The 15,867-nt window shown below is 39.8% G+C and overlaps 1 protein-coding gene across 6 annotated transcripts in view; it reads right to left on the bottom strand.

Annotated features, from left to right (window-relative positions):
- Window positions 1–15,867, bottom strand: part of DMD (dystrophin) — a 2,236,200-nt gene that overhangs the window by 371,182 nt on the left and 1,849,151 nt on the right. For all 6 annotated transcript variants that reach the window (XM_082680764.1, XM_082680765.1, XM_082680763.1 and 3 more), the window contains 2 exons: window positions 14,989–15,161; window positions 5,250–5,406 (listed from right to left, as the gene is read on the bottom strand). In XM_082680764.1, coding sequence (XP_082536890.1) covers window positions 5,250–5,406; window positions 14,989–15,161 — 330 coding nt within the window. The remainder of the gene's footprint in view (window positions 1–5,249; window positions 5,407–14,988; window positions 15,162–15,867) is intronic.

The following is a 15,867-nucleotide window of genomic DNA, read 5'->3' as shown; positions in this document are numbered from 1 at the left end:
AAGAGAAAAAAAGATGCAAGTGAGGAAGGAACATTACTCTTTATTCTTTCTTTCCCTGCCCTGGATCACAGTAGACTAGAGAGGAAGGAACAAAAGATTAGTTCATTGGTTGTTTTCCTCCCTTCCTGCCTCCTTATCTCCTTTCCTTAATTCCTATGCTCCTTTATCTATTCATTGTCTATCATGTACTTGACACTTTATAAGGTGCTAGGTATAAAAATGACAACCCTCTTCCCAAAAGCAAGAAGCCCAAGGTTTAGTGAAGGTGGTTGACATTAATCAAAAAGTCACACATATTCATGATGACAAAGAACATTACATTATAGAAAGAAAAGTACGGTGTTATGAAGGCACAGAAAAGGAGATGTGGTCAAATGTGGGCATTGGAGAAAAGCTAGCTTGATGCCTGAGCCAAGATGTGAAGGATTATTAGACACGAGCCAGGAAATTATGAGGGGGGAGGTTTGGGTAGAAAGGGTTTCAGACAGAGGATCAGCATGTTCAAAGCCCCACCAGAGAGGAACACAGAGAACTGGAAACAAGTAAAAGAAGGCAGTACAGCTAGCATCAAGAGAGCAAGAGGAAGGGCAGTGAGAAAAGAACAAATTGGGGCCAGACCACCCAGATGGGACTTTGGGGTCCTTGCTGAGCATTTCTGGTCGTTTCCCAAGGGCACTGAAAAGCCACTGAAGAGTGTTAAGATAAGGAATGACATAATTCAATTTACATTTTTACATAGATTACTCTGATTGAAATGTTGATTGCGCTGTAGGGTGTTAAGAGTAGATACAGAAAAGTGAGGAGAAAAGGTCTCTTGTAACAGTGGCAATGACTACAGTAGACAGAGTCAAGAAAGGTAAACTGACCCAGTGATGTGTTAGCGTTGGAAGGCTGGAGGTTGGTAAGAGGACCGAGAATGATGTGTGCTAACATTTTATTGCTGTTAGCAGGCAACCAAAGCCAATAATGGGAGAGTGAGGCTGTATTTATAACAGAATGTATTTATAACAAAATGGTGGCTAGAAGGGACTGTAGAAAAACTACGCAGACCAAATTCCTCATCTTATACCTGAAGAACAAAGTAGCAATCACCATCTAACTTATAGATGAATAGGGCTAGAATCTCAGCCTCCTGAATCCTAGTGCACTTGCCCAACGATTCATCTTCTTTGATTTCTGGAACTAGAATAAAATTACACCTTTGGTAGAAATTCTGTCTCATTTCACCATATCATATAATGCATTCTATTTAAAATACCCATCCTTCTCAGTGAATGCTCTTCCACATATACACCGGAGTGTTTTCACTATTTATTCAAAGTTAGAAGACTTTAAAAATTATAGCTATTATATCACACCCTACCACAAAAGCTACCTTAATATTCTGAATTATATGAAGGGGAATGGCTAAAGGAGAAACTGGCAGTTTCCTTGGCAATTTTTTATAGACTCTGGGGTCTTCCCTCATGTTCTCTTCCCTTTTTGTCATCTCCTATATCCTCTTCTCTGGAATAATATAAACCCTTGACCTTTCTTCAAGATGCCAGTTTTTGCTATGTCTCCATAGATATCTTTCCTTTAAGTGCTGAACATATAAAAGTGGCACCATTTGGGGCTTCCCTGGTGGCGCAGTGGTTGAGAGTCCGTCTGCCGATGCAGGGGACATGGGCTGGTGCCCGGGTCCGGGAGGATCTCACATGCCACGGAGCGGCTGGGCCCGTGAGTCATGGCCGCTGAGCCTGCACATCCTGAGCCTGTGCTCCACAAAGGGAGAGGCCACAACAGTGAGAGGCCCGCGTACCGCAAACAAAACAAAACAAAACAGGGCTTCCCTGGTGGCGCAGTGGTTGAGAGTCCGCCTGCTGATGCAGGGGACACGGGTTCGTGCCCGGTCCGGGATGATCCCACATGCTGCGGAGCGGCTGGGCCCGTGAGCCATGGCCGCTGAGCCTGCGTGTCCGGAGCCTGTGCTCCGCAACGGGAGAGGTCACAACAGTCAGAGGCCCGCGTACCACAAAAAAAACAAAACAAAACAAAACAAAACAACAACAAAAAAACACCTATCAATATCCACCGTATGGCAGACACTTTGCTAGGTACCAGGGTCTTGGAGGTCAGCAAGACGAAATCTCTGCCTTCCTCACTCTGAGTCTAGTAGAGGAGACAAAAATATAATGAAAAACAAACAAAGGAAAGAAACAATTAGACAGCCTCTTCAATAAGTGGAGCTGGGAAAACTGGACAGCTACACGTAAAAGAATGAAATTAGAACACTCCCTAACACCATACACAAAAATAAACTCAAAAAGCACTAAAGACCTAAAGGTAAGGCCAGACACTATCAAACTCTTAGAAGAAAACAGGAAGAACACTCTTTGACATAAATCAAGCAAGATCCTTTCCTTTTTGACCCAGCTCCTAGAGAAATGGAAATAAAAACAAAAATAAACAAATGGGACCTAATGAAACTTAAAAGCTTTTGCACAGCAAAGGAAACCATAAACAAGATGAAAAGACAACCTTCAGAATGGGAGAAAATATTTGCAAATGAAGCAACTGACAAAGGATTAATCTCCAAAATTTACAAGCAGCTCATGCAGCTCAATATCAAAAAAACAAACAACCCAATCCAAAAATGGGCAGAAGACCTAAATAGATATTTCTCCAAAGAAGATATACAGATTGCCAACAAACACATGAAAGATTGCTCAACATCATTAATCATTAGAGAAATGCAAATCAAAACTACAATGAGATATCATCTCACACCGGTCAGAATGGCCATCATCAAAAAATCTACAAACAGTAAATGCTGGAGAGGGTGTGGAGAAAAGGGAACCCTCTTGCAGTGTTGGTGGGAATGTAAATTGATACAGCCACTATGGAGAACAGTACGGAGGTTCCTTAAAAAACTAAAAACAGAACTACTATACGACCCAGCAATCCCACTCCTGGGCATATATCCTGAGAAAACCGTAATTCAAAAAGAGTCATGTACCACAATGTTCATTGCAGCTCTATTTACAATAGCCGGGACATGGAAGCAACCTAAGTGTCCATCAACAGATGAATGGATAAAGAAGATGTGGCACATACATACAATGGGATATTACTCAGCCATAAAAAAAAATGAAATTGAGTTATTTGTAGTGAGGTGGATGGACCTAGAGTCTGTCATACAGAGGGAAGTAAGTCAGAAAGAGAAAAACAAATACCGTATGCTAACACATATATATGGAATCTAAAAAAAAAAAAAGTCATGAAGAACCTAGGGGCAAGACGGGAATAAAGACGCAGACCTACTACAGAATGGACTTGATGATACGGGGAGGAGGAAGGGTAAGCTGTGACAAAGCGAGAGAGTGGTATGGACATATATACGCTACCAAACGTAAAATAGATAGCTAGTGGGAAGCAACCGCATAGCACAGGGAGATCAGCTCGGTGCTTTGTGACCACCTAGAGGGGTGGGATAGGGAGGGTGGGAGGCAGGGAGACGCACGAGGGAAGAGATATGGAGATATATGTATAACTGATTCACTTCGTTATAAAGCAGAAAGTAACACACCATTGTAAAGCAATTATACTCCAATAAAGATGTTAAAAAAGAAAAAAGAAACAATTGATTGCTGTTGGAGAATGCTAATGAGCAAGTTGTTATCCTGAAGACTGGTAAAGTAGAAACATTTACCGCACCTGTCCTAGACGAACTATATCCTGGGTACCCAAATTGTGGATGAGTATATATTTTCTTTTCATAGAAGTACTCCAGCTAATAAATGAAGAAGAAATGATAGAAATAGGCAATCATCACACTGCAACCCCTAGGCATTGATCATTAACAGCTGCCAAAAATCACACACACACAAGAGAAAACAAGACACTGTGTACCTCCCGGTGACGGAAAAATACACTACTATCTATGAAGTAGTCTGACCAAAAAAAGGCAAACCCGAATACAATCAAACCTGTAGAACTACACTGTTCAACAGAATAGCCACTAGCCATATCTGAGCCCTGGAAATGTGGCTAGCCTGAATTGAGTTGTGTTATAACCACTGTAAATGTAAATTTTTATGTCAATTACATGTTAAAATGACAATAATTATTGTTCTATAGTTATGTTAGGTGCAACCGTTAGAGGAAACTGGGTGGAATGTGTAGGGAGACTCTCTGTACTATTTTTGTAACTTACTGTGAATCTGTAATTACTTCAAAATAAAAAGTGAAAAAAAAAGTGGAGGGGAATTTAAAAGACAAATTAGCCAAGCACAATGTCTGGACCTTATTTCAATTCTTATTTAAACCAAAAAACTAAAACCCCAAAAACCTGTTAAAACATTTAAGACATGTATATGAGAAATGGAAATTTGAATACTGCCTTGGTATTTGTCATGATGAAATTATTGACATTTAAAAAGTATTATAGGGCTTCCCTGGTGGCGCAGTGGTTAAGAATCCACCTGCCAATTCAGGGGAAACGGGTTCGAGCCCTGGTCCGGGAAGATCCCACATGCCGTGAAGCGACTAAGCCCGTGCGCCACAACTACTGAGCCTGCGCTTTAGAGCCCACGAGCTGCAACTACTGAAGCCTGAATGCCTAGAGCCCATGCTCCACGACAAGAGAAGCCACCGCAATGAGAAGCCCGCGCACCGTAACGAAGAGTACAGTAGTCCCCGCTTGCCGCAACTAGAGAAAGCCTGCGCACAGCAACGAAGACCCAACGCAGCCAAAGATAAAATAAATAAATTTTAAAAAATGTATTATAGTAACAACGTGTTTACCTTTAAAGAGCAAATTCTTATCTTTTAGAGACACTTTATCAAATATTCATGAATTAAATGATCCGTGCCTGAGATTTGCTTTTAGATAATGGAGGACAAAGTAGAGGCATAGAAGAAGTAAGACTGGCCATGAATTGATAACTTGGTCTTGATGGGTACCCAGGTGTTTATTATAGAATTATGTCACTTTAGCATACGTTTAATATTTTCCAAAATGACATTTTTAAACATCGCCAAAAGACATGGACAAATCTTAAATGATATTATTAATGCAGATGCTTTTGACATTTACAATATAATGGCTTGGATTATTTCTAATTGACCCTTGGACTAGAGGAGTAAAAAAAGATTTCTCTTCCACTCGATTTCTTTTCCTTTTTCAACCTAGTTTCAATCAAAACTAATTTTAAAACAGTCATTGAATGCTTACTATGTGCAAATCACTATGCTTAAAAATATCCTACCCTGTGTACATCATTCTGCTTCTGAACTGCTGGGACATCGCCTCCAATAGGTGCCTGCCGGCTTAACTCATCATCTTTCAGCTGTAGCCACACCAGAAGTTCCTGAAGAGAAAGGTGCAGACGCTTCCACTGGTCAGAACTGGCTTCCAAATGGGACCTGAAAAATAACAGGAGCAAACTGTCAGAATATCTAGAAAGATAACTGATGGTTCTAACAATCCCACTAAAGGTACATTGGTTGGTTACTTCCACAGTGCGTAAACGTACTGTGGACTACATAGCAGTCCTCAATAAAAATCCAGCTACCTGCTTTTGAGAGCAACAAAATGTGGGTATTTTGATGGCAACATGGAGGGAAGACAGTGTTTAGTTATATGTTTATTTCCACATGCAGAATTCTGAGACTTTTGGCATGAAATATACACTGGAATGCACTGCTTTCCTGTAGTGTTGCAATCAATGATTCTTAATGTTTCTGGTAGAAGAACCTGGACCCAGTGACTAAAATAAACCACTCAGTTTTCGTGTGACTCATGCTAGTACCGGAATTCTTTCTGCTTTGAGAAATGGAAAGGTCTCTCCCCACATTTTGACTTTTCCATTTCTACACCCTAGGCAGCCTCTTCCATTGACTCCTTCCATCTGGCATCTGTTCCTTTCTGCTCCTCTTCCCATATGCTTCTCCTCCTTCTCTACCCTTCTTTATTCGTGTGCACCTGGGATTTGTTTTCACCAAGTTCCAACATTTTCCGCTTTGTTTCCTTTGTGTAAAATGTACTGAGACAACAACTCACGTGGAAAAGTAAAATCAGACATTTGCCTGAAAGCCTCCCCCCAAACGTGAATAATTCAGGCAAGAGGCTGAGTGCTTTACCAGCAACTGCATTTAGAACACGTTAATCCATAGAAGGCATTTAAGAATATACAAATGAATGATCTGTGTTATAAAATCCACATTTCACTTGAGGATGAGAAGCTAAATGAAGAAAATAAACCATCATCCAGAAAACAAAGAAACGCGGAACGTTAGCAGAGCTCTATCCTCAGGTAAATCAAGAATTATGCTGCATTACTTACATCTTATCAGCAATTATTAATTAATTCATAAAAATTAATGCTGCCTATAAGTATAATATAAACTCGAACGCTGCAGAGATTGAAATGTAAAGCAACCAGGTAGAACAACATTTCCCTTTGCCATTTGATACCTCAGCCTGACATTTCAAATACAACTCTCCTGCTGGCCTTACTCAAATAGAATCACCAAATAGTACCTGGGTGCTGAAATTAAACTATTTTAAACTTTCTGAAGGATAATTTGATGATACATAAATGTCTTTAAAATGTGCAAATATAATGACCCACAAGCTTAAATTCAAGGAACTTATACTAAGAAAGCAACTGGGAAAGCATGCAAAGATACAGGTAGAAAACTGCTACTTACAGCGTACTTATGATTGATACAAAGTTGAAACAACTTAAACATTCAGTACTAGGAAACTGGTTACATACACAGTGGTGAACTCATACAATGCATTGTTCAAATCCTGTGAATCCTACACAGTGTTCAATGTGATGACACAGGCAAATGTTCACGGACATGGACAAGATCATCCTGTCAGTCACTAAGGGACAAAGTAGGTTACAAAAACGTACATAATCTATTTTTCCAAAATGTTTGTGTGTGTGCACATGCTGGACTATGCATGAAAAAATTCTGAAACGACAAGCAGTTTATCCCTCAAAGGTGGATTTACAGGTGATTTATTCCTTCATCTTTATACTTTTCCAAATTGTCAGAATTCTCTATTGTGAGCCATATAAACATTACATTCAGAAAAACTGAAGGTATTTCCATCAGGGAAATTAAATTGTTCAAGACTCTAAGGACATTTTCATCTAAGAAATGAATCATGAAGCATCATAAATATCATGAATTAAATATAATAGTGTAGACTGCATATGGTGTAGAGGTCAGTTCTTTTATGTTTCTGTTCTCTCCTCCTATTTCACTTTTCCAGGAAAAGCCTAAGCGAGAACTCCCTATGCAAGATTTTAGCTGTTTAATGACATGTAACGACTACTGGTTACGGGGATTCCCTTGGGTATCTGGAATTTGCAGCTTGGTCCCCTTGAGGGTGAAAGGGGCTGTCAAACAGGACATTTTGAAAGGTAGAGAGAGGCACAGTACAGCCATGGAAAGGCAGCACGTTGTAGATGAGCCACTGATTAAATAAATATTTACTGAGTCCCTCTCAGTCCCAATCAGGCATCGGGGGTAGGGAGGGGGGAAGGTAAAGGAGGATATAAAGATGTCTAATGCCTGGCCTCCATCTGTCCGGTAAGGGAAATAACGCATCCCTGTGGTGGACAGGCCTACAGGATTGATATGCCAAAGGGCAGGCGGCCTAAGGTGAGGCCTCCAGCTGCTGCTTCATTTACATAAGGCGGTGCTACAACCCACCCCCCCCACCCCCCCACCCCCCGTCCAGTTAAATGGCCCTGACTAAATTATTAGCGGGCCGATGAAACCCTTTGTGTCCCCTAGGAGAGGGGAAAAAAAAAAAGAGCGCTGAGACCCAGGGAATTCAGTCTAAAGGATCTAAGAGAAACTCCATAGCGTGAGATAGGGAAGCTGTGAAGAGCTAGGGACACAGGACAGTCAAGAGAGTTAACAGAGGAACAGAAGAAGGACGAGTGTCACTCGTGGGATCACGAGTGACAAAAAGCTCTCAAATACCGGGATGAGGGGGCCTTCCTTATTCATCCCTAAGGCATGGAGTTAAGTCACTTTTCTGAATGTTTGATCACCTTAAGTACATATCAAATGACTTTCTTTTCCTTGCTAAAGCCTGAGAGTGAAAGCAAAGATGTGATACGAGGACAAAAACTTATACAAAATGCTTGTAAGAGACAGAGGACACTGGGTAGGGGTTGGAGAGGAGAAACTCAGATAACGGCTCCTGATTTAAAACAACACAAAGATATCCAATCTAAAGCCATGGTTCTCAAACTTTAGTGTGCATAAGAAACATTTGAGCAGCCTGCTTAAAGTACAGACTCCTAGGTTCCATGCCCAGAGTTTCAGTACTTAAAAAAAAATTTTTATTGAAGTATAGTTGATTTACAATATTATATTAGTTTCATGTGTACAGCAGAGTGATTTGGTATTTTTGTTGGTATTTTTGCAGATTATACTCCATTATAAGTTATTACAAGATAATGGTTATAATTTCCCATGCTATACAATATAGCTGTGCTGATTGTCTATTTTATACATAATAGTTTGTATCTGTTAATCCCATACCCTTAATTTGTCCCTCCTCTCTTCCCTCTCCCCTTTGGTAACCACAAGTTTAGAATCTAAAAAATAATACAAATGAAAGTATATGCAGGGCTTCCCTGGTGGCGCAGTGGTTGAGAGTCCGCCTGCCGATGCAGGGGACACGGGTTCGTGCCCCGGTCCGGGAAGATCCCACATGCCGCGGAGCGGCTGGGCCCGTGAGCCATGGCCGCTGAGCCTGCGCTCCACAACGGGAGAGGCCACAGTGGTGAGAGGCCCGCGTACCGCAAAAAAAAAAAAAAAAAAAAGGACATACGAAACAGAAACAGATTCACAGATACAGAATTCCTGTAATTTGAACAAGAATCTTTACAACTCAGCAGGTGAGCTCCAGGACCATTCTCTGAGGAAGAATTTCTTGAAGTGTTCCCTATGTGCCCTAAACATTACTTGTCAGTCTCCACAGGGCAAAGGTGCTATTTGTCAGTGACATGATTTTGAAGGAGATCTAGATGTAATGAAATGCTCTGAGCTCAGAGAACATTTTCTCTGGCCATGCTAAGCTTGGGAAGTGTATTCGAGACACGTTTCTAGTGCATTTGTTGGAAGCAACTGCTCTATTTTTATTTTCAAGATTGTATACCAAATATTTCTAAATGATTAACCTATGTTTGTATTTGGGATTTTTCCTGAAAATGTTTCTTTGTATTTGTAATGACTTTTTCCCCCTGGTTTTAAGGAACTTTAGAGATTATTCAACTCCCTTTTTTGCAAATGTGGGAACTGAGATACAAAGGTATAAAGACACCTGCTGAGGCACATAACTTGAGCTGTCATATTTAGATATGGGAAATGGAAACTACAAACCTCCCTTATAGGAGGAAATCCTTAACCTTCACGGTTTTCACCAAATGTTTCGGATCCCTAAGCAAAAAGGCTTCCTGCTAATTGGCAAATATACTCTACTTACCACTACCTACTCAACAGAGAATAAAAGAGGAGGTTTGAAGCTACACACTTAGCCTCTATCCATTTTCTATTAATCTTTATTAGTGAAGACAAGAGCTTAGGGGTTACTAGCTTTTAACAACGGAAGTAGCGATCTTTAATAAGCAGATAATTTCTATAATTTGTAAGGTTTAGGTAAAATGCAGAACCTTTAGGTGTGTTGGGATATACAGTTTGGGCTTTAAGAAACTCTTCACTGTCAGGACTCTAAGAATTATAGGGCTGCTAAAGTGAATGTTATTTCTCCAGACACCGATACCTCAAGTATGATTCAGTCGATGCCTAGTTTGAAATCCTTAATAAAACTTTACTCTGAAAGGCATCTATTCTTAAAGCAAAATGTTTTATATTGAAGTCATTTTTCACTTTGACTTCCTTTATAAAACTAACAATATATCCCTCTATATCTTTGGTACCCTTGTGTAAAAAGATAGCATGTAAGCATACAGAAAGAAAAGCTTAAGAAAGCAGAAATGATAAGGAACCGCAGAAATAAAATGGGAGCTATGGGGCTTTAAATAAAGAGAATTAAGCCCAAAGAGAAGTAAACACTTTTTTTCCAGATGGGCCATGAACTCCAACTTTCAAACATAATTAACATCCCAAGAGTTAAGAAAAGGAAGGTTGTGGGCTTTCCTGGTGGCACAGTGGTTGAGAGGCCGCCTGCCGATGCGGGGGACACAGGTTCGTGCCCCGGTCCGGGAGGATCCCACATGCCGCGGAGCGGCTGGGCCCGTGAGCCATGGCCGCTGAGTCTGCACGTCCGGAGCCTGTGCTCCGCAACGGGAGAGGCCCGCGTACCGCAAAAAAGAAAAAAAAAAAAAAAAAGAAAGAAAAGGAAGGTTGGAGATACTCAACATCCAAGTAGCATTTTTCTCTCACTCAAAGGTAAAAAGACTTTGTTTTCTTTTGCTCTTTCTTTGTCCTCCATTAGAGCAAGACCTCTAATTATTCTAATTTCTAATACCAAGTACTTTCTAAGAGATTTATTGCTGCTGTGGACTATATAATGTCCATGTCCTCACGTCTCAAATTAATGTTCAAAATTTCGTGAAAGGGATTATCTTTATATAACATCTACACGTTTTTCCCCCAAGTATAACAATCTCACAGAATGTAAGTTTTGCTGAAACTACGTGGACATCATATGTGATTCTCACAGTTAATAATATATACAATAATCTGGAAAATATAATCTGGTGGCAGATTAAACTGAAATCCTCATACACGTTTCTTATGCACTCGATCACTTCTCCAATTATTCATATTTTCAAAATTAAAAATGCAAGTTTTGTAGATATAGAATATTTTAGAATGAGATAAACTTTATATGACTAATCACCATCCTGATGTTGCATAATGTCATCAGTGATTCTGTGTGTGTGTGCGCACATGTGTGTATTTGTATGTATACACGTAAGTAGGAAATTTTCACTCTATTTTTCTCCCACTTAAAGCGGTTAATCTTTTGTTGGATGGCACTCAGCTATCACTGAGTATTTACTTCTCTTTCTTATACCTCTTGGTCAAAATGCAGTGTGATAACGCATGTCGAACAGATGGCATCTACTTTCCCTGAACTAAATTATGAGATACAATTTCAATCAAACTATTCTTTTCTCTCAAAGACATTGTATCAGTATTTACTTTCTCTTACACCATATCTTTGAACTTAATCACTTCTTTTCAATATAAGAAAACCAAGGTAGAAAATCTTGATAATTTGCCTAGGTTTATAAAGAGTGATTGTAGAATAAAAAATAACAGAATTGTAGAATTGCCAGGGAACTTGAAGAGACCACCCATGTGTCTGGTCAAACGTCCTCATTTCAGTGAGAGAGAAAATTCAAGTCTGAAGCAGTTAAGTGACTGGCTAAAGATCAGATGCTAGGTAGTAACAGAGCCAGAGGAGAAGCTAGGTCACTCAACTGTTGGTCCAAGACCCTTTCTACTCCACCTCACTGACTCATTCATAGCTTGGAGTTTTGTATGTATCTAATTTAGCTGAAGGCAGCAAGCACAGCCCTACGAAACAACTCATGAATACTTAAAGGAACTTGCCATCAAGTATAAATGAGAATAGTACAGGGAAGACCTGGTAAAGGAACGGTCAGAAAGTGAAATCTTGATTATGGAATTTGAGTCAAAATTTGGAGGCTCAGAGGAGAGATGGTGGTTCCAAGTGTGAGGACCGGCAAATGGATGTACTCGTACGGGACAGTGAGAAAACTGCTGGAGAGCAGGAATGGGGTTAGAAAGCAGAATTTACTTGACTCAGAGAATCCATTTGGAGCAGTAACTAGATTGCTGCTTGGGGAGGAATGAAGTGGGAGGCAGAAGAAGGACAGAGAGGGAAGGGGTCAGCAGGGGCTTATTAGGCATAGTTGGTAGAGAGTGGAAGGGTCACTAGATCCTAGTGACTAAATATAAGCTTCATGAGAGCAATGATTTACTTTTGACTGTTTTGTTCACTGTTGTATCCTCCGTGCCTGGAAGAGTGCCTAGTACACAGTAAACATTCAGTAAATAGTTACTGAATGAACAAATAAATGAAAGAGTGAAATATGGGCACCAACAAGACTAAAGTTCTTGACCAAAGGAATAATGTGATAGAAAGAGTGTCCAAGGAAGAATATTTTTGTAAATGTGCAATGGATGGTCTCAATATGTAAAGAAAGAGAGCCAAATCTATCAATATGGAATGACATGATGAAGACTTCAATCAATCAATCAATCAATCAGAACCACAATCACAAGAAGAGAAAGACAGGGCAGAAGGAAAATAAATGGAGGGTACAAGACATAATGTGGACTTAGATCTGCAAGCACAACGATACCGCTTATGAGTCAATGGAACACAAAGGGAAACTTCAGAATCATTTTTGTTCAGACTCAATTTTTTCTCATTAAAAAATGGATACCTGTGAAATTAAGCGCTAATGTTTTTATATTTTGAAATATAAAAATGGCTTCAGAATCTCTTATGAAATAATGAACAACTGACATGTTTTAGTATAATACGACATAGTTTAAGGTAAACACAGGGATGTTTCTCCAGGGTAACTTTGGAAGTTTTTTTTAAATTGTGGTGACTTTTCACTACAAAATAACGGCGACAGAGGAACTGACTAGATAGGCAATGCAAGCTTATGTGTCACTGATGGTTCGGTACGTAACTCTTCCAGGGTTCATCTATCCTATTTCATAACAATCCCCAATTACTACCTCTACTGTGCTTCTCTCAACTGAACCCTGCCATTCAGTACGGATTGACTGATGGCCTTATTTCAACCAAGCGTCAGGAAATAAACCGAATCGCTTTGATGTGAAGAATTACTTCCTCGCTTTTTACGAGTGAGTGTTGATAACACATTCTGTATTATTCGAGAGGCCTACTAAAAAGCCAAAACCGCTGATCTGAGTGTTTAAATTCTAGAATTTGAAGTACCTTAGATGAGCTAAGGTAACTGCTTTCTACTTGTTTAATGACAGCAAGAATTAAACTGCAGTAGCTGGCTTATGGGAAATTGCTGAGAATGAAGAGCCCGTATTTTGGCTGACATGCTGTCTGCCGCTTTCAATCCTCCTTTTATTTCATCAAGTTCACATGAAAGAGAGAAAAGGCACTGAATGACGTTCAGAACAGTAATAGCACCTTTCTTTTTCCCTCCCGAGAAAAAGAATAACTTTCTTTTCTTTCCTTTATCTACCGATATCTTTCCCATCTCACAAGTTTCATTCCTTTGTAATGACAGATGTTATGAAAGTGGCCGGTGTCGTTACATATACTCACCTCTCTGAGAGGTGAAGCTGTAGAACGCGAATGGAACCTCCCTATCTTTGAAAATGCCATCGCCCGTTGTTGCCCACAACTCATCACCCACACATCAATACAAAATTCATGGATCAAAAAGGGAGATAAAAATGAGTGTCTTGGAAGCTAGGGTGCAAATTCGGGGGGAAAACCACAGAAATAAAAATAAATCCTTTCCTCCTCCCAGAAATCTGCTCTTCTGTTTCATCCTTTCACTTATTACGTGTTTATGTGTAAAAGTTAGGTGGGTCTTACCTTCTCCTTCTTCCTTTATACTCTACGGCATAATACAACTGTTCAAAGCTCAGACTCTGGAGCCAGACTCCCTGTGTTCAGATCTTAGATCTGCCGCTTACTAACTAAGTGACCTCGGGGTAGTTATCTAGCCACTCCGTGTGTTACTTTCTTCAAATGCAAAGAGAGGATAATAATACAATCTAACTCTTAGAGTTGCTGAGAGCATTAAATGCGTGGACAAATCTAAAGTGCCCATGACATTGCACAGTACGTGATGCACCATGTAAGTGTGAGTTGCTATCATCATTATTCTGTCATATTACGTGCAGATTTCTACAAGAGTGCTTTCAAATGAAGAAATTTCATTTATATTTTTGCCTCATTTATAGAAGTAAAGATACTCTATGTCCAAATTTGGGACAACTTAGAAGAGCTATGAAGAAGAAAAATCATCTCCCTCCTGTAATCTTACGACCTAGAGGTAGTAACAACTCCCAGTGTTGAGTGCATTCCACTAGTCCTCTTCTACCTCCCTCCACTACCACTGCTCCTCTAGACACAGAAGAAAACACAAGGTACTTTTATAAAGAGACGTGAATTAGGCAAAGCAACTGATTAGAAAGCAGGAAGCCTGACTTCCACTCCCTGTACCTCCCATGCCACTTAGGTGACCCTGGGCATTTCACTTCCTCTCTCTGCTCTTTGCCCCTCCACTGAACTAGTGCAAAACAGGTACAGCAAGAGCTTCACTCTGCCCTCCTTACAACAATGCTGAGACACCTTCATTAACTTCTCAAGAGAATGTTGCGACACACAAAAGGGCAAAGTACAAAACAGGTGTGTACGGAACAGCTAAAGGCTTAGTTTACAGGGTATACGGTAACACAATCTGAGAGGAAGCAAAAGGCAGGCAGTTGTTATAATCTCTCCTTGGCTGTGGGAGCTATGGCGAGGTCTCCTTTACAATGTAAATTATAACGTATTATGGGTATTTAAAGAAGGTCCTCACGTGCATTTAGAATAATGCCAAAGAAAGAATTCCATAATAAACAGACGTCAGTTTTATCATTTTTTGAATAACCCTGTGATAAACCAAGAGAGAACACTATGAAATCAGGGTAGCTGTGTTCCTCATTTGAATTCACTCTAATGTCTTAATAAGTATGTCTCCCATGGTTATAACATAGCACCATTCTAATCTCATCTGAACCCTCAAGTATCATCCCCATACTGAGCAAATAAATGATTCATTTATTCAAAATAAAATACATCATTCTGAAATTGGGGGATTTACATAAACATATGAGATATTAGCTACTTGTGCTAGGCAAGTGAGGGGCATGTTGCCATTTTAATTCATTTCTGGCCTTTTTTTGTTGTTCCGGATCTTTTCTTACCTAATGTTGAGAGACTTTTTCCTCAGCTCGCTCCACTTGAAGTTCATGTTATCCAAACGTCTTTGTAACAGAACCGCATCATCAGAACCTTCCAGGGATCTCAGGATTTTTTGGCCATTTTCATCCAGGTTGTGATAGATATCTGTGTGAGCTTCGATTTCTCCTTGGAGGTCCTACAGGGCATCAGGAAGAAGAACACACGCAGAATTACCAAACAAAAGAGACCGGCTGTGACTGTGAATTTGGAGAACTGCAAAAAATAGACTATTAGCTCAAAAGGGATTTCAATTGGCTCAACTAACAAGAAGATACACCTCCGACTCACTTTTCTTGGTACATCATCTCTTTATGTCGTTATGTAGATTGAAAGTGGGCATCTAATTAGGAATAATAGATTTATTCCTTGAGATTATGAATTGGAACATAATACATTTGTAACTTTATAAATTTCATAACTTATGTCTTCTAGTCCATGGAAAAAATACATTATTTCATGGAAGTGATAGGAAATAAAACTCCGTGATAAAGTGCACCACAGTGCCAATCATCGTATTACAACTATGGGTCAAGTCATATTTTCCGAGCACATAGTAATCGTAGAATTGACTCGGACCACAAAAGCATGGAGAGACTAATAAACAAGGCTGTACTTGGTCCATAGCACCAGCACATTAACGGGATTTGATCATAGGAGAGAATCTTCTTGACAATACACATTAAGTTCACCTTGGTAAAACGGCATCACACAATTATTACAGCACCATACATTTATTAGCAAGACTTCCCATTTAAAATACCATCACATTTTTAGGCTCAACAGGTGGAAAGTCCATAGGACTTTGATAAGAAGTGATGATCTCAACCTCATTTGTATACACA

This window comes from Grampus griseus (genome assembly GCF_964374135.1).
Source record: "Grampus griseus genome assembly, chromosome: X".
Taxonomy (NCBI): domain Eukaryota; kingdom Metazoa; phylum Chordata; class Mammalia; order Artiodactyla; family Delphinidae; genus Grampus; species Grampus griseus.
Note: the sequence above shows the minus strand (reverse complement) of the source record. Positions and strands in the feature narration are given on the sequence as shown.